The sequence below is a fragment of the Sarcophilus harrisii genome, chromosome 1 (genome assembly GCF_902635505.1).
Source record: "Sarcophilus harrisii chromosome 1, mSarHar1.11, whole genome shotgun sequence".
NCBI classification, from domain to species: domain Eukaryota; kingdom Metazoa; phylum Chordata; class Mammalia; order Dasyuromorphia; family Dasyuridae; genus Sarcophilus; species Sarcophilus harrisii.
Genome location: NC_045426.1, coordinates 87,052,862 through 87,075,930, shown reverse-complemented (window position 1 = coordinate 87,075,930; position 23,069 = coordinate 87,052,862). Strand labels below are relative to the sequence as shown.

Genomic DNA, 23,069 nt, shown 5'->3' with positions numbered 1-23,069 from the left:
ATAGTTGTAAAAGCATGGAAGATGGAGTAAGGAATTTGGGATTGAATCCTTATTCTGTCCCTTGGTAGTGTGACCTTACACAAGACTCAAGGGTCTCCCTTGGGCTCTGGGCCAGCTTGACATCCTGTGGTCCTGTAGTCAAGGGAAAAGAATAATACTTACATTCTAAGTTTTCCATATTTTACTAACAGAGATATTCTATGTTTACCATGTACTTGAAAGTGCAGTATGACTACCTTCTCCTTTTGCCTCCTTTCAATTCATCCTGCACAAATCTTTACACATAAATCTATTTTTCTGTTCAAGCAGCTTCAAGTTTTTTTTTTTTTTTATCACATACTTAGTTGCTGTTCAACTGTTTCAATTCTGTCTTACTCTTCATGACACCATTTGGGGTTTTCTTGGCAAAGACAATAGAATGGGCTGCTGTTTCCTTTTCCAACTCATTTTACAGGTAAGAAAACGGAGGCAAACAGGGTAAAATGACTTTCCTAGGATCACACAGCTAGGCAGTGTCTGAGGACACTCATATCTTCCTAACCCTAGGGCTTGTGCTGTCCATGGAGCTGCTCCCATTACTTAGTTAATAAAATTTAAGTTTCTTTAACTGGCATTGAAGGCCTTCTACAATCTGGCCCCCACCTTATCTTTCCAGTCTTATTTCCTAGTATTCTCCTCTATGTAGTCTGTGTTCCAGCCAAACTAAACAACATTCTGTCCTCTGAATGTTCTTTGCAAAGGGACTGTGCCTTATCTAAATTACATCTTAGACTTCTCTTCCCCTTCTTATTACATAGAACACAGTAAGCCAATGATTGATTTTTAGTGAAAGCACACAAAGTGTTTGCTTAACAATTTAATGTTTGGTGAGAGTACACGAAGTCAATAATCAATGTTTGGTGAATTGGATTAAATATGGAATGTGAAAACTGGAAAGACCTTAAGAGATTAATTGGGGCGACTAGTAAGGGCTCAACCTGTTACTCTAATTTTTTTCCCCTGGACTCTAAATTTCAGAATAGTGGGGGATTGTGCCAAAGTTAAAATTTTCATCTCCCCTAGCACCTAGGGCAGTGTTTTGTATGTGGTAGGGGTCTATCTGTTAATGAATGAATGACACAACAAAATTAAGACAAGTAAAATTCATGTAAAATTCATATAAAGACTTTAAAGTTTATAGTCTTTTCTCAAAATAATTCAGTGAGAAAAAATAACATTATTGTTCCTGTCTAACAGATGAACAACAAAGACTTAACAAGGCTAAGTGACTTGATTGTGATCACATAAGTCTTCTTATGTCTAATCCAATTTCTTTCTACTCAGATACATTTCTTTTTGTTCAGTTCATAAATATATATTTAATATATGTTTGCTGATTGATTGTAAATGCATCTGTTCTATATAATTATGGGTGCTATATGATGGACTTTTGTGATTTTATTAAATAGTTTTCAGAAAGTTTTGAATTTATTAGAATAAGAGTTATTTCTCAAATGGTAAATGGTCAAAAGATGTAACATGACAGTTTTCAAAAGAAGAAATTTAAGCCATTAACAACCATATGAATAAATGTCCTAAATTCTAATAGAGAAATACACCTTAAAAACATTCTGAGATCCTGCCTCCCAATCATAACATTGGAAAAAAATGACAAAAAATTACAATTATTGGAGGCTGTATGGGAAAGCAAGCATGTATATACCCTCTTGGTAGAACTATGAATTGGTCTTGCTATTCTAAAAAGCAGAATAGCTCCTTACTATACATCACAAGTTACTAAACCGTGCATATCTGTTCATCTGTCTATAAATATCAATACTAGATTTTTGCCCCAGAGAAATCAAAGATAGAGAAAAGGACCTTCAAGAACAAAAATATTTATAGCATCTCTTTTTGTAGCAGCAAAGAACTGGAAACTAAGAAATAGAGGTCCATCTAGTGGGGAATAAGTGAATAACATATGGCATATGAATAATAGAATACTATTATGTTTTAAGAAATGATAAAAAGGGATGGTTTAATAATAATTATAGTTAGCATTTATATTGCTTTTATGTTAAATCTGATACCATGCTGAGCACTTTATCATTATTATCTCATTTGAATTTCATAATTACTTAGCCTGAGAGATAGGTACTTTTACAATCTTTGTTTCATAGTTGAGGAAATGGAGACAAACTGAGGTTGTGACCTTCCCAAAGATACATAGCTAATAAGCATCTGAGGCTGAATTTGAACTCAAATCTGATTCCAGGCCCAGTGCTCTTTCCATTGCACCACCCAGCCTGTGCTTTTAAAGAAATATGGAAAGATTTGAATGAACTAATAGAGAGTGCAGTGAGCAGAACCTGGAGAATAAATTATACAGCTACAACAACACTGTAAAAGGAAACTTTGAAAGACTTAAGAACTCTGATCAATATAATGACCAACCAAAATTCCAGAATACATATGATGAAATATGCCCCCCATGATTTAGGGTACAGAATGAGATAATTTTTGGGTCATGGCCAATTCAGTGATTTGTTTTGCTTTTCTAAGTATAAAGGCTTTTACTTTTTCTTTTCTTTTCTTTTCCAATGGGATAGACAGAGCTGGGATGGAGAGAAACTAGATTTTTTAAATAAAAAATATAAAATAAAATCTTTAAAAATCTATTAAAGAAGTTTTCAGAAAGCATCATCAAATCCTTTAAACCCCTTATTAATCACCTTTACGGTTATGGTTGTTTTTAGAAAAGAATGGAATCTGAGGAAGAGATGCATGAAAATTTGCGGCTTCAGTTTAAGGCTCTGCAGGAACAACAGCACAAGAGGTTACAAAGACAGCTGGAGAAAAAAAGAGAAAAACATGTGAGCCTCAAAGAAGGTGGAAATGACCCCAAATTGACTTTTGGAATCCAGAATGAGTTAAACTTGCTTCGAGAAGGTGGGGAGCCAGCCAAAGATACCTTCAGCCAAAGGTAAATAAATGGACAGCAGATTTCCACAAGGAGAAGTATGAAGAGAATAAGAGAAATGATGGAAGATATTGGTTTCAAAATCATGTTGTTTAGATTTATTTTTTAAGTATGAGAGATTGATTTCAATGTAGTATTTGCTTTTAGTGTTTGTTACATTTGATTGAAGGCCTGTGCTCTGTTTACATAATTTTATACAAATGTATATGTGTAGCATTTAAAGTCAAATTGAAATGAGTGCTCATTATGATTTTGTTTATTCACTTGATTTTCTCTGTGGAAAGAAGAAAGTGTTTTGCATTAAAGAAATATGTTTAGCATAATGTTAGTGAGTTCCCTAGGAGCTGATTGATTTTAATATGATGTTATATTTATGAAACTTCTTTAAAGCTCATCCTCTACCATTTTCTCTTTTGCCCTTTGCCTTTTCCTTTTTGCTTCAATCTTCCCAGGATATTTACACACAAACACGAACAAACTCTGGCTTCTAAATAAAGATCAATGAAGCTTCTTTTTTGTTTTCTTGGTATGCTGAGATGAATCTTTATAACAGCAAAGAAGATCCCTATCCTTCTCATTTTTTCATATATGTCTCTTAAGGTCTCATTGCATTCATTGAATACTTGAATGATCAGGGATCTGTTTGATATGGAAGCTCCTTCCATGTCTTCTGACTCTTCCCATGTTGTTGTAACTAAAAGCATTCATTTATTACCTGCTGGCCAACCCTCTAGTGGTGAGATTTTTTGAGCTTAATGAGCCTGGGCTTCAGAGGACAGACACACAGTCCATTCAGAGTCTTTCCGATTGGGAAGGGAACTTGGCATTGTTTTGAGATGATTTCTGAGAACACAGGGCCCTTCCATATCATGAGAATTCAATGAAGAGGGATATTAGTGGAGGAAACCTCAAATGAAATAAATAATGACTGGTTTGACTTGTAGGTTGCTTGAAGAAGAGATTGAACAACTCCATGAGCAACTCAGAGAAATTGTAGATGAAAATGGAAGATTGTATAAACTGGTGAAGGAGAAGGATTTTGAAATAAAGCACCTCAAAAAGAAAATAGAAGAAGACCGGTGGGCTTTCACAGGTAGGGCTATACTTAACTTCCCTGGGACTATTTCCTCATCTGTGAGATGAAGAAGTTGTACTAGACGGTCTGTCTCTAATACTAATGGGTTCTAACCCAATGATTCTATACTGCAGTACCATAGGTCGTATATGCTATGGGTCATATAGCTCAGTGGTGCTGGTAGAGCCACAATTAGGACTCTACATTTCAGGGTTCCTTACTGGAGACCATATAGCGTGTGTGTGTGTGTGTGTGTGTGTGTGTGTGAGAGAGAGAGAGAGAGAGAGAGACAGAGAGAGACAGAGACAGAGAGAGAGACAGAGAGAGAGACAGAGAAAGACAGAGAGAGACAGAGACAGAGAGAATAGGAGGGAAGTAGGCTGCAATAAGGAAGTCAGGGGAAATTATATAATAACTTGAGATGTCCCCACTTCAGAGATAAATTATCCCCATGATTGTCTGCTGTCATCTAGGAAAGTGACAGAAAAGGGCTATTGTGGGACATTGTGCCTAGAGTAGAAGAGGGGACTGGCCAGCACTGACCTTAGTGGAGTTCTGAACTTCCTCAGGGGAGCCCAGTCTGTCCCAGTGTGTCCTGGGCATTGCAGGGCATAATATTGCAAAGGACTTCAGGGACTTCATTTTATGGATGAGGGAACTGAAACCCCAAGAGAGAACAGATGCAGCTCACTGGAGGGGAATTAGGAAGTGCAGCATAGTGAAAAAGAATGCTGACTTCTGAGTGGCAGATCCATTTCTGAGTCTTGTTCTCTTACTTTTACTTGTTGTTTGCTTTTGGAGAAATTGTCTCTCTTCCCACCTCTTCCACCCCTGGCCTCAATCTCCTCTTCTGTGGAATGAAAAATCTGAACTTGATGATCTCTAGGGATGAAATTCTGTGCCTCTGTTTCTTTAGAGCTTTAGAACTTTTTTTTTTTTTTTTTTTTTTTTTTTTTTTTGCCTACTATGCCTCCATATCTTCACCAGAATCTTAAGACATAATGATTCTCCTCTTTGGCTTAGACCAGGTTGGAGATATCTCCTTTTAGATGAGTGGAAACAAAGTTAGACCTTACCCTGCACTATTCCTGGTGAGAAGCAGGAAGCAGGAACCCAGGGTTAGTATTGAAGCCAAGAACAGAATCTCTGTGAGTGGGAAGAGGAGGGAAACCCCACTGAGGGAGGACGATAGTCTATGGGGTTGCCCAGGTAGCTGAAAGAATTGGATGAGTTGTAAACCAGAGAAATCTTGTAATGATTGCAATATGTGATTTAAAGAGTCTTTATTCTAAGGATTTCAAGTGATAGATGTTAATGAAACTCTCATGACATTCATATAAATGATAGAGGAATCCTCAGATGAGACTTTTTAGGGTTTTGAGGTTTATGCTCCAAGATCCCCAAAGAAATCTGGAAATAGAAAACAGATATCTCAAGTGCTGGTCATGTGCAATTTTTTTTTAGGTAACTTGAACACTATACAAGTGAGAGTAGATGATTGGTTGTTGTCCTTCCTTCTCAAAAAGGACCCAAGTCACTATGTTGGGATCAAGGTACAGTGTGTCCAACTATGGCTGATCAGACCAGTTTGAGCTCAGAAGGCTCCAACACAGGTTGGGCACAAATTGTCCACATGAACATTTGGAGCGGAGATGTCTCTAAATTTATACATCCCGCTTTCCTTTTGAAGTATGTGACCAACCTGAATAGAGGTAGCAGTGAGCTGGCATGTGTAAATGCAGTCATGATGGCAGGTTGAAAAGATACTCATTTAAGGTATTTCCTGACACGTGGGTCCTTGTAAGGGAGGCAATGTGATGGGATGTGATGCTCCTGGAGCCTTGACTTCTGAATGCAAATCCTGCTTCTAATAGCAGCCGTGAGCTTCTGGGTAAGTCATGTAACTTTTTAGATCCTCATTTTCCTTGCTTTGTGCTACTTCTCTCCCAGGTATCATATTTCTCTCCCAGGGTTATTGTGAGGAAAATGTGAAAACCTTAAAGTGCCATATAATTGTTATTATCATATCATATCATAACCTGTTATTAGTAATACAGCCCAATTGAAAGGTCTCCCTAAAGATATCGCGGCTGCCCTGAAAACTTTTGTCCACCCATGTAGTATTTAGCTAGAAGGAACCCATGGACCAGGCCATGTGGAAGGCACGCTGAGACCAACATCATCACTTAGCACCACTCTTGTTTCCCTTTCATAATAGTTAGGATGAATCTAAAGAAATGCTTCGCAGTGACAGATGACTGAGCCATGGGCTGGATGTGATGCTAAACCCCACTGAGACTGTCAGCAAGAACTATGTAACTGAAATAATAAATGTCACCTTTCAGTGGATGTTCTCAGTGCTCTCATTGGCCAGGCTTTCATCAGTCAGTCAGTAAATGGAAGGGAGAGATTTACTTTTCTTTCCCCCAAAGTCCTGAGTGCTCCAAAAGGAACCTTAAGCACTACAAACACAACTAATTCTCAACAAATGTTTATTGTTTCCTAGGTATAGAGTTCTATTTTCTTTACTGGAGGAGATAGGACGTTTAATTAAGACGCTCTTGAGTTTCATAATTCAGAAGTGGGATAACCACATATATAGATTAGTATAGTACAAAAATTTTAGAAAAATGCTGTGTAAATTCTGGTAGTTGAGGATGGAGGAGAATGTGTGCATTATTATTCATCTGCTACTCGTTCTCACTATTATCCCTAACAATTTTCTATGACATGTCTCTTCCTATCTATGTGTTAATCAATCAACAACTACATGGGTGAAAACTCTGCCCAATTTCCACCTCCCTTTTCCCTTTTCAATCCTATCCTTTGATCCCTCTCCACAGTGAACAGGCTTCCCATCATCCTGGGTCAATACCTCATATTCTACCACTTTCAGACCCTCCTTTTATCCCTATCACTCGGCAACTTTTTTTAATCAAAGCTTTTTATTTTCAAAATATGTACATGAATAATTTTCAGCATTCATCCTTACAAAACCTTGTGTTCTAATTTTTGCCCCTTCTTTCCTCTCCCCTCTTCCCTAGATGGCAAGTAATCTAATATATATAAAACATGTGCAATTCTTCTATACATATTTCCACAAAATCATACAGCAACTTTTTTGAATTAAATTTTATTTATTTAAATTATTATAAATTTCTATTCATTATAATAATTCTCCTTTCCTTTCTCAAGGAATCTAGCAACTGGCTTACCATCTTTCTCTTCTCATCAATTCCTCTCCTTATACTAGACTTTGATACTTCCTCAGATTATCTAATTTTCTAATTACTCAATCTACTTTAATTCCATGTCCTATCCTTTTACTACTTGTTAGGTGCAGCTCGGGAAGGTTACATCCTTGATCTCATTATTACTCACAAGTGTTCTAATAATTAAGAAAACCCAAATACTCTATTATTTTTCTTTAGGATCATATGTATCATTCTATCTCTTTCAATATCTTACTGTCCTTAAAGCTATTCTTTACCTGATTCATTGTAATCTCCAGTTCCTACCCCTTATTATTTTTTAAACCCCTGTTATGTCTCTACTTTCCTTCTTTTCTCATGTTGGCCTTAATTAGTTAGTATAATTTTATATCATCCATTACTCTAGAATCTTTCATCACTTTGTCCTATTAATGCTCATTCTTTGTCAAACCTCATCTTTGGATGACTCTTACCATTTGCTTCTTATGCTGCTAAATGGAGCTGAGAACATCTCAAAACCATGCTAACTGGGTACATCATATTTTAATGCTATCCAACTTCCACTGGACCTCACTGAAGAAAGGCCATGCTTTTATTCCTCCTTATCTTTTCTTCTTTCTTCAAAGCTTCTGTTCCTCCCCTCCCCACTCTCTTAGCTAAAGAACTCATCTCCTACTTTTTCTTAGAAATTTGTCTCCATTCAACATGAGTTCCACCTTCTCCCCTTTTCTTCATCTCTACTTTCTTTTCACTTTCCCCATTCCATGATGATGAGGTGGCCCTTCTCCTTATGAAGACCAACATATATGTGCCTTTGAACCCACCCCTTTTCAAGTTTTCTAGCAGATTGCAATCTCAATCATCCCTCTCTCTTATCTGCAATATCTCCCTCCCTCTAATGTTTCCTTCCCTACTGCCCCCAAATGTGCTCACATCTCTTCTCTCCTTAAAAACAAAACAAACAAACCAAAAAAAAAAAAACAAACAAAAAAAAAAACATCACTAGGGGCAGCTAGGTGGTGCAGTGGATAGAGCACCAGCCCTGAAGTCAGGAGGACCTGAGTTCAAATCCAGCCTCAGACACTTACACTTCCTGGCTGTGTGACCCCTGAGCAAGTCACTTAACCCCGATTGCCTCAGCATAAAGAAGTAAAATTCACTAGATTCTATCAATCCCTTAAACTATTTTTGTACATCTTTCCTAGAAAAAAATTATTTATGCTCCCTGCCTCCCTTTCCTTTCTTCTCAGTCTTTAATCCTTTGTTATTTGACCTCATGACTGCTCCATCCAAAGTTACTCAAATTTTACATCTTACATCAAAATTACTCACAAAATCTTAATTACCAGATCTTCTCCTATGTGTTGCATTTGACTCTACTGACCTCTCTTCTCTCCTGGATAGCCTCATTTTTTTTCTGGTTTTTCATGATATTACTTGTTCCTGGTTTTCTTCCTCCTATTACTCTAATCTAATCTGATTCCCTAGTCTCCTATGCTGGTTTATCATCCATGTTATATGTGTGCCCCAAAGCTGTATCTAGGGTCCTCTTCTATACTGTCCCTCTTTTGACCTTATCAGTTTCTGTGGAGTTAATTATCATCTTTATGCACATGAGACACATCTATATATTTAACCTCATCTTGTCCCTGCCCATTGGATTATTTCAAACTGGATGTTCACGATGCATCTTAAACTTGATGTAGCCAAAGCAGGATTCATCTTTGTCTTTTTTCAAAAGGACCACCATTCTTTTGGCCTCCTAAGTTTGAAACTTTTGCTCATTTTCTATTTTTGGCTCACCCCCTGGCCTGTTCCACCTCTGCACTGACTTCCTGGTCTCCTGAGGGATAATTCTACCATGAATGGTGAGTCTCTGCCTGAAACTGATATGTTATGAGAAGACCCAGCCATCCCACTCACTTTCCACTTCTAAGTCATCCTCCTTGCTATTTTTTTCTCTGTTACATGTCTGGCATCCATCTTCTTCCTAGTCATATGGCTACCATATTTTATCACTTCTCACTTGACTTAATTAAAAAGCCTTAATTGGGGGGGGGCAGCTAGGTAGTGCAGTGAGTAGAACACCACCCCTGAAGTCAGGAGGACTTGAGTTCAAATCTGGTCTCAGACACGAGTTCAAATCTGGTCTCAGACACTTAACACTTCCTAGCTATGTGACCCTAGGCAAGTCACTCCAATTGCTTCAGGGGAAAAAAAAAAGCCTTAGTTGTTTTTTCTGTCTCAAATCTCTCTATATACTTCAGTCCATCCTCCACTGGTATCACACTAGTGTTTATCTACATATATGCAGATCTGGCTATGTCTTTCCCTTGTTGGATCAAGTACAATAGCCCCCCTATTATCTCTAGAATAAATAGATTTTCTTTAAGAAAAAAAAAAACTTTAAAGACCTTCCCAATGTGGCTCCAAATTGTATTTCCAGGCTCTGAGATCCAGTCTCTGGCTTGCTTTGGGAAGACATATTCTTTAACTAATATAGATTTACAGAGAAGGGCTCCTTGCCTCATCCCTAGTAAGAATCGAAGATGACTCTGAGATTATAACTCCAAGTGAGAGGAAGGACAGAGGTACCTGGACAGAAGTAAGGAAATGGGGATCAGAAGGGTAGGGAGCAAGGGCACATGTGGGTTTATTAGCCTTTGTAAGGAATGAGATATATTAATAAACTTATAAGAATGGGGGAAATAGTGGAAAGAATATCAAATCTGGACTCAGGAGACCTGGGCTAGAATCCTGGTTCTTGTGTCACTTTGGATAAAATCATTTACCTACCAAGGGCCTCAATTTCCTCATATGTTAAATGAAAGATTGGATTAGATGAGAGGGTCCCAGTCTTTTTTCAGTCTCTTTCTACTTTGACATGCATATAAGATATTTTTGGAAAAAATTAATTTTATAAAGAAAACTATATTTGGCATATATTAATGTTTTTTCTATTATTAAGTTGTTAAATATCTAATCAGATCAGTCAATTAGTGAGACTCTTAATTCCGTTTATTATCATATTGTTTTTGAAGAAGATATGCAGGGGCATATAATGTTTGATTTTCTATTTGTTTCTTGCTTTGAATTTGACTGAGAACAGGATTGAGATTCATGGAGATAAATTATTCATGGAGACAAGTTGTTATAAAAAGAATTAAATTTCTACGAGCATGTTTATAAGGAATAATATATGCTTTTCTAAGGTTATACCCCAGATTGTATAAACTCATTTATTAGAAACCAATTGGGGTTTCTTGTTTGTTCCTTTTATATTGGGCTATTGTCACTGATTTTTTTTTCTAGTTCGACAGGAAAAGGTTTTCATATCCAAACCTCTTTTGCTTTTGGTCAATAAGAATTATTCCTTCAACTTATCTTTCAAATTTTCTTAAATGCCATCTAGTTCCCCTTCTCTCTCCACCTCTACCTACTTCTATGCTGCTCTTTCTCCAGTCCATTTTTTTAAAAAGCACTACTTTTGGAATATTTCAGTAGGATAATATTCTTATTTACCTTATATTCCCCATGCCTCCTTGACATGCTTCTTGGTGGTATCTACTAGACTAATGCTGGTATCTACTGGATTAGATTACATATAAGGTTCCTTCCAGCTTTAAAGCCTAGGAAATCTGTGCTGTGGGTGAGTGTAGACATCTCCCACCAGGTGTCACTCTCAATCTGTACAGCAATTGTTAAGTCAGCCTGAAGAGAATCCTGAAAAATCACAGGCGCTCCCTAATTATGGAATCATAGAATGTGGGAATTGGAAGGGACTTTTGAGCTCTGCTAGATAAAGATGCTGAAGATCACGAATGGTGATTTGTCTGAGCTTTTGCAGTGAGTGATTGACAGTCAGAGGATTTGAACCCAGAGTTCTTGGCTTCCAATTCCAGTTTGCACTGCCTCCACTATGTTATGCTTCTTTTTCTAAGATGAAACTTTGATTTTTGACATCACAGGAGCTATGGCGTAGTGGGAAGAATGCAGGATTTAAGAGTAATTGGGCTTAGGTTCACATCATGGCTCTGCTATTAATTAGATAGTATAGCATCAATTGATTGTTTACTATTAATTATTAATTAATTAATCAATATGTCAAGCACTGTGCTAAGCCTCCAGGATACAGATACAGGCAAACTAGAAGGTCCTTATCCCCAAATAGCTTACATTGTAACATGGGAGGGAATACCTATAGCTGGGAGCTTTGAAGGACTCAGGGGAAAATATAGCCGGGAAGGAGAAGGAGGAGGAAAGAAAATGGAGAAGGAAGAAGAGGATGATGATGATGTCTAGAGAATACAGGTAGCATAAGTGGGGAGAAGCAAACATGGCTGAGGTTCTTTCTAAAGTCCCTATTTTACTAGGTCACAGGACCTAGGTTGACATCACAGACTTATTACAGCTCTTTCAATGTCTCTGAGATTCAGTTTTCTCATTTATAGAATGAAAGGGTTGGATGAGGAGCCACTCTTCTAGCAGTGAATTCTCTGATCTGTTTGTTACTTTCTATATTTTAAAGGTAGAGTCTGTAGGATCCCAAAGCATCCATGTTTACATTCAAAGGTTTCATTGACATGATACAATCAGTTAGTCAGTTGGTAGAAAGATGTGAAGTCTTAGAACCAAAAGAACCTCAAAATTTGTACTGGAGTCTGGGCTCCAGTATTAGTTACACAAATCACTTCTTGGTGACTCATTTTCCTCTCCTATAAAATGAGGATAATTTGCCCTTCTTAATATATGGAGTCCTTAACTTTGATTACATTAAATTAAAAAGTTTTTACATAAACAAAACCAGTGCAAACAAGATTAAAAGGGAAGTACAAAGGTGGAGGGGAAATTTTTATAGCCAATGTTTCCTATAAAGGCCTCATTTCTAAAATATATATAGAGCTGTATCAAATTTATAAGAATGCAAATCATTCCCCAATTAATAAATGCTCAAAGGATGCAAACAGAAAATTTTCAGATGATGAAATTAAAGGCCATATATAGTCATATAAAAAATGTGCTAAATCACTATTGATTAGAGAAATGCAAATTTAAAACAACTCTGAGGTACTACTTCATACCTCTCTGATTGGTTAAGATGACAGGAAAGATAATGATAAATGTTGGAGGCAATGTGGGAAAATGGGACACTAATGCATTGTTAGTGGAGTTGTGAAATACTCTAACCATTCTGGAAAACAATTTGGAATTATGCCTAAAGGGCTATAAAACTATATATGACCTTTGATCCAGCAGTTCTACTACTGGATCTGCATCCCAAGGAAATCATGAAGGAGGAAAAGGGACCCACATGTGCAAAAATGTTTATAGCAGTTCTTTTTGTGGTGGCAAAGAATTGGAAAATGAGTAAATGCCCATCAATTGGGGAAATGGCTGAATAAGTTGTGGTATATGAATGTTATGGAATATTATTGTTCTATAACAAATGATGAACAAGCTGATTTTAGAAATGCCTGGAAAGATTTGTATGAACTGATGCTGAGTGAAATAAGCAAAACAGGAATATATTGTACATGGTAACAGCAAGACTGTGTGATGATCAACTATGACAGACTTGGTTCTTCTCAGTGGTTCAGTGACCCAAGGCAATCCCAATAGACTTTGGATGGAAAATGCCATCTGCATCCAGAGAGAGAACTAGGGAAATTGAATGTAAATCAATGCATGCTATGTTCACTTTTTTTTTCTTTTTCTTCTGTTTTTTTTTCTCTTTCATCCTTTTCCCTTTTTGTTCTGATTTTTCTCTCTCAACATGATTCATAAAGAAATGTGTATTAAAAATTAATGTACATGTATAATTAGAAAAAAGAAAATGAAATAGTTTAAAAAAAGAGAAGAAAAAGAAAAAAAAATGAGGGCACTGAGCCTGGGAATCAGGAAGACCTGAATTCAAATTTGGCCACAGATATTTACTAGAAAAAATATATGTACATATGGAGTCCTTAGGAGAAGGATGCTTCTCCTAAGAAATGGCCATTCTTGGATTGTTTGGCTTGCCTCTGACCTCTACACACTTTGTGGGGATTATCATGTGCTGTAGAGTCCAGCTGAGGACTCGTTTCTCAGGCCGGAGGAGAGCTCTAAGGTGGGGAGTCTGAGAGGGCCACGTTTGTACTGGCCTTGTCATTCTAATCTCATTTTATCCAGGGACAGCTGGTTTGGCGGGAGATGTAATCGCCACCAAGGTTGTGGAGCTCTCTAAGAAGAACCGAGACTTGACAGCAGAGACAGAGAGCGAAAAGACCAGAGTGAAACAGCTCAACAACCGCGTCCGAGATCTGGAGAGAGAAGTGAGGTGTTTTGATCATTGCAGTACCTTGAAACATTCTGGTGATGCTGAAGGGCTTTCTCGGCCCGAATTTGGGTTTACTTGCTGTCATTCTACTTGCTCCAAGGTGGCTGGGTGGGTGGTGAAGCCCAGGGAACCTATCAGAGAGTACAGAGCAATGAAACAAGATGAAGTAGCAAGCCAGCCATTGCATTTTGCAAGTGTCATTTCTGGACTTGCCATTTTACTTGAGTATGCCTTTTGGTTTTCCCGTTATCTGCTTTTCAAAATCTAATATGAAACTCTCTTTTATTATGTATAAGCAAAGGCATATCCAATTGGATCATATCTTCCCTTATTTATAAGTAAATGAGCTGAATCAAGCAGGGCTCACTTGTGCCTATCTGATCTTGTGCTTAATTCTGAGATTCTGGTTTTCTTTAACTGCCTACAATATAAATATACTGAACACTGACTGTGTGCAAAATTCTCTGCTCAGTACTAGAAGAGATTAAAAAAAATCCAAATAATCCCAAATACAATTTCTGCCCTCAAGTAGCATTATTCTATTTTTTTTTGGTGTGGCTTCGATTCATTCTTTTTTTTTTTTTAATAACTTCTTGTTTTTCAAAATACATGTAAAGATAGTTTTCAACATTTACCCTTGAAAAACTGTTCCAAATTTTTCTCTCTCCTTTCCCATCTTCCTCCTCCCTTAAATAGCAAGTAATCCAACATAGGTTAAACATGCACAATTCTTCTAAACATATTTTTACATTTATCATGCTACACAAGAAAAGTCAGATCAAAATGGAAAAAATGAGAAAAAACAAGCATAGCTTATAGTCTAGTAGAGAAACAAAACACAAAAACAGATAACTCCATAATAGCAAGGAAAAATTGCGTTAGAAAGTCACAAAGTGCTATGTGAAGTTTGAGGACAAGGAATAAAGTGGGTAGAAGAAAATCAGGAAAGCTTGAAGCTTAGTAACAAACTTTTCTTGAATACCAATTATTTTCCAGGCACTATGCTAGGTAAAAACAACAGTCCCTGAAAAGCTTCCCCATAGGGATGACATTCAAATTCTGTTTTAAAGAATGGGTAAGAATTAAATGGACAGCTAGGTGGTGCAGCAGATAGAACTCTGTGCCTGAGTCATGAAGACTGGGTTCAAATCCAGCCTCAGATACTTACTAGCTGCCTGATTTTGGACAAGTCCCTTAATCCCGGGAGCTTGGAGAAAGAAACATCTCACTGTTTTTATCAAGAAAACCCAAAATGGGGTCACAGAAAGTCAGACTCAACTACACAAGCACCACTTCAAAGGAATTAAGTGGACAACAAAAGGAAGAATCTAAGCACAGGAAATTGTAATCAAAGGTGAAAGATTACTGGATCTTGTAGGAAAGGGCTGGCTGGGCGATCCAGTGTGGTTGAAGTTTAGAGAATTGGAGATAAATCTGCAAAGGCAGTATTTGTAGAGAACCTTGGATGCTAGGAAAAGATGTTTGGATCTTGCTTGATAGTGAACAGAGATGTGGTGAAGATTTCTGAGGAAAGAAGGGACACAACCAGATTTTACCTAAGAAATGCTATCCAAGCAGGGAGAGGAAGGATAGATTAGAGGGAGGAGAAACTTGAAGTATTCAGGGATGAGAATCCTTGCTGATCAGCACCCTTCTGAGAAAAAATTCTGTTTTCAAGTCTACCTTGGAATCTAATAATGATCCCTCCAGAGACTCTCTCGGGGTTAGTTTTTGCTTTGTTTTTCCTAGCAAAAGAATGTACTTGAGGGCTCATGGCCAGATCAATGGACAGGAAGAAGAAAGGTTTCAACATACGCTCATTTTTTAAAAAATAATTTTTATGGCATTTACTTCATTCAAATCAATGGAATGGTGAAATTATGCTATGGCTACTGCTAAAACCTGATTCCAAAGTTTCATCAGAATGGGGAAGAGATCTTACATTCTTAAAAGATATACCAATGAATTTCAAGCTCTGGTAAGATCTTCCAAGCTGAACATCCTTCAAGTCCATATCAGGGCAGGGAGGTTCATCCCAAGAAAGCTGGACACCACTGATAAATGAAAGGCATGTCCTAGAAGGTTCAGTGGGACTTTAGTCTGTATCTGTGGAGGGAGTTCATGTATTGATGAAACTTCGAATCTTTTGAAGTATTGAAATTATAGGATGACTGAGTTCAGCACAGTCCAAAGCATCCATCCACAATCACGCTTCGAAGAGTAGAATTCCTCACTCAAGGTCAGGAATGGGCAGGATTCTAACATGAAGATCTGAGGAGGTCTAAGGGAGGACATTGTGACCCCAAGCCTACATAAGAAAATTACAAAGGAGGATCCAGCAGGGAAGTTCCTTAGAATTCAAAGAAATCAGCACAGGATTTGCTTTTAACTGAGGCCAGCTTTTAAATAGGTCTTCCCTCTGATACCTCAGCTCCCTGTTTATCTGGTATTCAGCTGCTCTTGCAGCCCCCAGGTAATACCCCAGGCATCATCCATGTGCAGTATATCAGCCAGGAGAAGGGCCAGGGAAGTAAACCCTGATCCAGAAGGAAAAGAAGGCTACATCCGGAAGGAAGCATGCAGAGTTTTAGAAGCAAAATTCTACAGGACCTGCTAAAAAGACCCATGTGTCTGGATGGCTGGAGTTGTAACTCTAAAGCTGAGGTTTATGAGTTTGGACTGATAGCTGTCCGTACAAAGTTATGAGCAGTAAACTGATGAAGTCTCATGGCAAAGGGAAGTAGTATGGCCCAGCCAGTCACATATAGCTGGACTTCTCTGGGCGGCCATTGGAAACACAACATGGTACCATGTGGTAGGGAATCTGAGCCCTCCAGCTCCTAGTAATGGCCAGCCACCTTGCAATAAGACAAGTTGCTTTGCCTACATTATTTCATTTCAACCTCACAACTGTCCCATGAAGTTGACATTATACTATTTTCCCTATTTTATAAATGAAGAAACTACAGCCTAATGTTACTTACATCATGGTCATGGTATCAGGGACAGGATTTCAACCCAGTTCTCTCTGTAGTAGTTTTAATTCCTTTCTGAGAGTCACTCAGGTCCTGGCCAACTTCTCGAGTTTCAGAAGCATGCACAGGTCATGAAAATCCTTAAGAACTCTCCTTGGTATCTCTGAGAAGGCAGTAAAAGAGTGTGTGTGTGTGTGTGTGTGTGTGTGTTTTCCTTCCCCTTCAGCGTCTCAATGTACTATGATTATTCTTGGCACCTCCCCACTGGAAGAGAGTAAGTGCTATAGCTTCACTGGTTGAATTCTACTTTGATGGGATACTATGATCTGCCATCTTTAAAGTGCTTGTCTATATAAATGAGGGAACCCCACACTTAGCAGCCCTGGTTATGGCAGGCATTCCAGAATCCAACTGGCCTAATCAGCTATTCACACTATCTATACTGAGTCTGGACTACAGTCTGGGTGGTAAATATCACCGGCTGCCTCTGCTGGTCCAGTGGATTAAGGTATTGATTGCCAATGACCTCTTGTATCGATGTGGTTCTGTTCTGGTCATTATTATGCAGTTAAGAGTTCCCCATTTTTCTTTTTCACAAAAAGTGTAGTGTACGAAATCTATAGAGATTGGGGGGGGGGAGAGGAAGAGAAGTTTTCAGACAAGGGACTTAGGAACCAAGTTCACTGCAAAGTCATTGTCTTGATATGAGAAGGATCTGTTTTTAAAGAGTAACAGGAACTCATCCTTATACCATATTTTAAGTTTTGCAAAGTATAGTATTTTGCTCAAAGCAATTTTGTGAGGTTTATTGAAACATGAAGTGTTTAAACAGCAAGGGCTCTCAGGCTGCTGTGGGTGCATGCCCATGGAATGGTGTAGCCCAATAATCTCTATTCTCTCTATGATATATAAACCTTATAATTCAAGCAATGTCAGACAAGGGGAAAGGGCAGGGAATGAGCATTTATTTATATAGCACCAACTATGTGCTGGGAATTTTGCTAAGCACTTTACAAATGCTACCTCACTTGATCCTCACAAAAATACTGTTATCATTTACAATTGAGAAAATTTGAGATAAACAGAGCTGAGTGACTTGTCCAAGGTCACATAGAGAGTATGTGTCTCTGAACTTAATGACTTCAATTCTAGCGTTCTATCCATTGCATTGTCCATTCCTAATCCAAGGACAAAAAGAGTTATCTTTTAAATGGAGAATAAATGGCAAATTAGCACAGAGCCATCAAGGTAACCACTAGCATCATAGCCATCATCCGATGCATTGGCAAGGCCATGGACTGGGTCCACTATGCCCCGTCTGGATTTAAATGCTCTTTTGAGATTGTAGCTTGGATATCAGACTAGAACCTAAGCCACAGGTTTTTAGAACTTGAAGGGACCTCAGAGATCTAGTCCAACCATCTCATTTTAATTTTTGTGGTTGTTTAATCATGTTCAACTCTTTGTGATCCCATCCTGGCAAAGATAGTGGTTTGCCATCTCCTCCTCCAGTTCATTTTACAGATAAGGAAACTGAGGCAACCAGTGTCAGGTGACTTGCCCAGGGTCACACAGCTAGTAAGTGTCTGAGATTGGTTTTGAATGCATGAAGATGAGTCTTCCTGATTCTAAGTCCAGGACTCCATCCATTGTACCAGCCAGCTCCTCCATCTCTTTTTACAGAGCAGGAAACTGACATACAGGAAGGAGAAAAGGATTTGTAAAATATCCTAAGTAGCAGAACTTGTATTCCATCCCAGGGATTCTGCTACACTGTCTCCTGATTCCCAGTCCAAAACTCTTTGTTCACATTGTAGAAGCCCCTGCAAGAGCACTATTATTGGCTTGTTTTGTTAGGTGGCTATTAGGAGACTGGAGTGAAGAAACCAGAGATAGCAGATAACTAAGATGTGACTTAAGATCATACCCTTAGATGGGCCGTGGCCACACCACTCTAAAGCCCTTGTCCTATAAAATCTTCACTGTTGGCAAGAATATTGGTGGAAGAAATAAAGAAAAAGAAACCTTTGCTCTCTTTAGGTGGTCCCACTTCAAGCTGTGCTCATAGACCTAGCCTGTGGCTAAATGGAGGATTCATGTCAATCTGCTGCTTTTCAGCTGCATTGCAATTAACCTCTAACTCACCGTGTCCTTGGGCTGGGAAGGAACCTTGGGAGGCTTTTTAGTCCAAGCTGCATCTAAACCATTTGGGAGAAATCATCATGGTATTCTGAAACAAAAATGAAAACAGAGCCTCCGGGGAAATTCTACAGCCTTCCCTGTAAGCATATTTCCCTGTCTCAACACTTGTAGTAGGAGAATTCCATAGGCACACCGAAATTTTAGCTTGAATGCTCTCCATTCTAGTGAGTGTTTTCCTGTCAAACAGCTCTGAACTGACATGTTTATCTGTCTTGATTTCCATCTGGGCTTGCCACTTTTTAGTTATGTGACTTTGGAGAAATCACAGCCTCAATATGTATCTGTTTTTTCTCATCTGTGAAATAAGGAAGATGATACCTGCATTATTTCCTATGGTCATTATGATCAAGCTGCAAGCTCAATGAGACTGAAAGAAAAAGTGATATAACAGACAAAGCAAGGGAATGTGGGAGTTTGGTCTTCATGAAGAGAGGAGATAATCCACTGTCCTCTGCTGTGGCCAGAGTACCTCTGGGATGAATAGTTGTGGGCACATTTTAGAAATAGCATTGAGAATGTCAAGAGGAAGACATCTGGAAAGATGAGAGACTTGGACCTGCTGTAAGAAGATCAACTGAAGAAATGGGAAGGGTTAGTCTAGAGAAGAAAAGACTTGAGTGGGTCATAACCTATTCAAATACCTGAGGGATTAGAGTTGTTCTTTTTAAAATCTGATGTCTGGACAATCTTCCTGGCAACTAGAGCTGTCCACAAGTGGGGTGAATAATCTCAAGAGATGATGGGCATTAAAATAAAAGCTATAAAAGTAAAAATCCCTTGTTGGGTAGGCTATATTAAAGAGTCCTTTTGGAGGTTGGTACAAGTTGGACTGGATGGGTGAAGTCCTTTACAACTATGAAAAATGATGAAATGATTCTGTGAAATGAGGATGTCTCCAGAGCACTTTCTAAACTTCAAATGATATCGAAATACCAGTTTTCTCCATCATCATCTACTTCCGTAACTCTATAAACTAGATCTGCTATACATTTACTGAGCTGTTGGGGCAGATGTAATTCCTCTCTGGCAGCTGACCCTCTGCTGGTGAGCCTTCCCATTTGGAGCTGGGCTGGTGCTTAGAGGACGTGCAATCTATTTCTGGACCGCTACTTGAAGTCTTTCCAGCTTGTTAAGAACTGTGAAAGCTTGTGCTGTACTAGCAATACTTCTGAGAGCCCAGAATCCCCTCCCCATCCTAAACATATGCCAGAGGAGGATATTAGGGCAGGGCTAAAGGATACATTTTTAAAAAAATCATTAAGCATTCCTTGGAGTTTATCTAAAACAGGTTCCTATTGTGACATATGAAAAGTTTGAGAGAAAATTTCTCGGTAACTATTTATTATTTGTAGCTGATGATTAGTAAAAGGGGTGAGTGATACTCTCAAATGCCAAAGACCATCCACAGTAGTTTCTTGACTTATTATGCCCTTGGAAGAGTGGGTATTTCTGACAGGCAACTGACTCCAGTTGGTTAACAATCAACATGAGTATTATAATGAGAGGCAGACCTATTTTAATGAGGAACTGTGGACATGACTGATCAAAACTCAGTGGGCCTGGACTTCTTCTAGATTAAATTTTCTTTGTAATTTTTTCTTGTTGGGTGGGTCAACACTTCCACTTAGATGAGGTGGACTAGAAAGGGTAAATTTTTAAACTACTTCAGAGATTTCCTTGAAAAATGGGACTTTGAAATAGGAAAAAGAAAAAGTATCTCCAGTAATTGGTTATTTAATATAAGAGAGAATCATTTCTCTCACCTAGAATGTGCTAACAGTTTCATAAGCTGTGCTGCTTAAGAATGCTGAATTATAAAGTAATTTTTGACACTTGTGACCAGGGATGTTAGAGCTGGCAGGGATCTTAGAGATCATCACCTAGTCTAAATTGCTTATTTTTTGAAGGACAAAACTGAAGTCTACAAGGGCACTGAAGTCTTAGGTCACATAACTGGTAAGTAATAGAAATGAGGCTGCAGCTCAGTACTCTTTACTTAACCTGCATATCAGCTGATGATTTCAGCCCTTAAGTAGGAAAGAGGCCTAAACTTGGAGTGAAAATCTCAGATATGACACTAGCTTTGGGACTCTGGGCTCTACTTTACCTGGGGCAGTCTCATTTTCCTCAGGTGTAAAATGTGAATAACAATACTTGCATCCTTCACTTTCAGGGATTTTTTGAGTAATGTCCTTTATAAACCTTAAGGTATTATGGAAATAGGAGCTAAGTCTTAGGAGGATTCCCATTCCATTTACTCCTTTTCCAAATCTTTCCCTTTGTTTTCAGACTTTCTACCCAATAAAACCTTGCATTATATTTGATGGAGTCTGAGATTATCTAACTGGAACCCTTCCATATCTCAAAACTTCTGTGTCCTCCCTCAGCCATCCTTTCCTCTCCTTTATTCCCTGAGGAGGTTACTTTATGGCAAGGCTAAAACTGTGTCTTGGTCTTTGCCCCTCTTGTTTCCTCCAGGACCCCTATTTATAAATCACTCTCCCCCTTACATCTCAAATTTCTTCCACTCCTTTGATTCTCCTTTGCCAGAAAACATTTTCCTATCCTAAAATAAAATGACAAAAACAACCTTTTTTCCCCCAACCTTACTGCTCTTTTGGGCTATTGACAATCTTCTGCCTTTCCCACCAAAAAATTGTCTTTCCTGCTACCAAGATCTTACTCAGCACTCTTAATCCCCTATAACTTGGCTTTTGGTCTTACCACTTCTAATGTCAACTTCAACTGGGGGACTTCCCTCCAAGGAACTTTAGGTTCCCATGGGCCAGGGTCAACCCTAGCAGCTGACTCTAAAGGGTCATTATCTCCCTTTGGCTCATGCCTCAACCTTAAAAACTTTGGGAGAAATCACCTGAATAAAGCTTAGATTTGACTTCTGGATTTTTCTCCAATGTGGATAACAGGTTGCTCCAACTTCTTCCTTGGCACTCAATATATGAGTACTGAGCAAAACAACAGTCCTACTTCATCTATTACAGAAAATGTGCAGGTTGCAAAGAATGAAGGAAGGAAACAAACATTTATTAATTAAGCTCTTACTTTGTGCCAGACACTGTACTAAATGCTTAACAAACATTATCTCATTTGATTCTCACAACAATGTTAGGAGGTAGGTGTATTATTATCTCCATTTTGCAGTTGAGGAAGTGTCTAAGACCTTATTTGAATTCAGATCTTCCTGACTCTAGGTCCACTCCAAGTGGGAACTCTTGCATGGAAAGACCAACCTCAGGTTGACCAAACCTTAAACTGTGGTTTTTGACCTATGCTTAAAAAATGAGACAGGAAGGCACCCAAATACTAGAAGTCCAGAAATTGCCTTCATAGGCCATCCTGGGCAGGCAGAGGCTACTTGCCATCTACTTCTCATGAAAATTACAATTTTCTGCTCCTAGATAATAGGAGAAAGCATACCTTCCCTTCCCTCTTTGCTGTGGTTGAGTTTGAAAATCCAAAGAAGAGAGTGTTCAGAAGAAAGGTGTGAGCAATTATTAGGCTTACTTTTATAAACTATGGGGTTAGGAGATCTGCTTGGACCAATATCCATCTTCCCTACTCTCAGGCACCAGTCGCTCTCTTGAACAAAGCTCTGTGACTAGGACCAATTGGAGGAACTCCCTATATTTTCCCAACAAAGAGCATCTTTAATTTTTCCCTTATCCATCCCACTATTTACCAAGTAAACTGGGGAAGCATCGGTTCTGTTTCCAAGATATCTTTTTCAACTGTTCTCATTGTTTCTATCTCTATTTCCATCATTATTACCCACCCAGGAAAACCCAGGTCAAACATCACCTCTTCCATGAAGCTTTGACTGTTTTCCCTAGCTGGAAATATCTCCCTTATCTGATAAGACAACACTTTCTTTCTCCTCCTATGCACTTGACATATTCTAATTTGTTCTATCTTCATCTATGTGCATATTTTATCATCCTTATTAGCCACTAAGCCTTTAAAGTCAGAGACTATGTCTTATTTATTTTTGTATCTCCCCTAGTAACCAACATAATGTCTTGCCCTTAATAAAGGTTTGTTAAATGAATGTTTTTGGAATGTGTCTGACTTCAAGTAATTTAAACACTGCATCTTGGTTTTTCTTACTATTTACTTTTCTTATCACCTACCTTTCTTATACCTCTCTCTCTCATTACCTATCTCTCTATGCCACTTACCTCTCTTACCACTTCTCTTACTATCTACCTCTCTTACTAGTATATTTCTCTTATCATCTACCCCTCTTACCAGATACTTCTTACTGCTACTCTGTCTCCTTTTCTGTCTCCTCTTCTCCTGTACTCTTAATGTAGGT

The 23,069-nt window shown here is 38.4% G+C and overlaps 1 protein-coding gene across 2 annotated transcripts in view; it reads left to right on the top strand.

Moving 5' to 3' along the window:
• The window catches only part of CCDC13 (coiled-coil domain containing 13), a 121,951-nt gene that overhangs the window by 9,505 nt on the left and 89,377 nt on the right, over positions 1-23,069 (top strand). For both annotated transcript variants that reach the window (XM_031959888.1, XM_031959884.1), the window contains exons 2-4: positions 2,736-2,962; positions 3,904-4,052; positions 13,415-13,557. In XM_031959888.1, the coding sequence (XP_031815748.1) occupies positions 2,736-2,962; positions 3,904-4,052; positions 13,415-13,557 (519 nt within the window). The remainder of the gene's footprint in view (positions 1-2,735; positions 2,963-3,903; positions 4,053-13,414; positions 13,558-23,069) is intronic.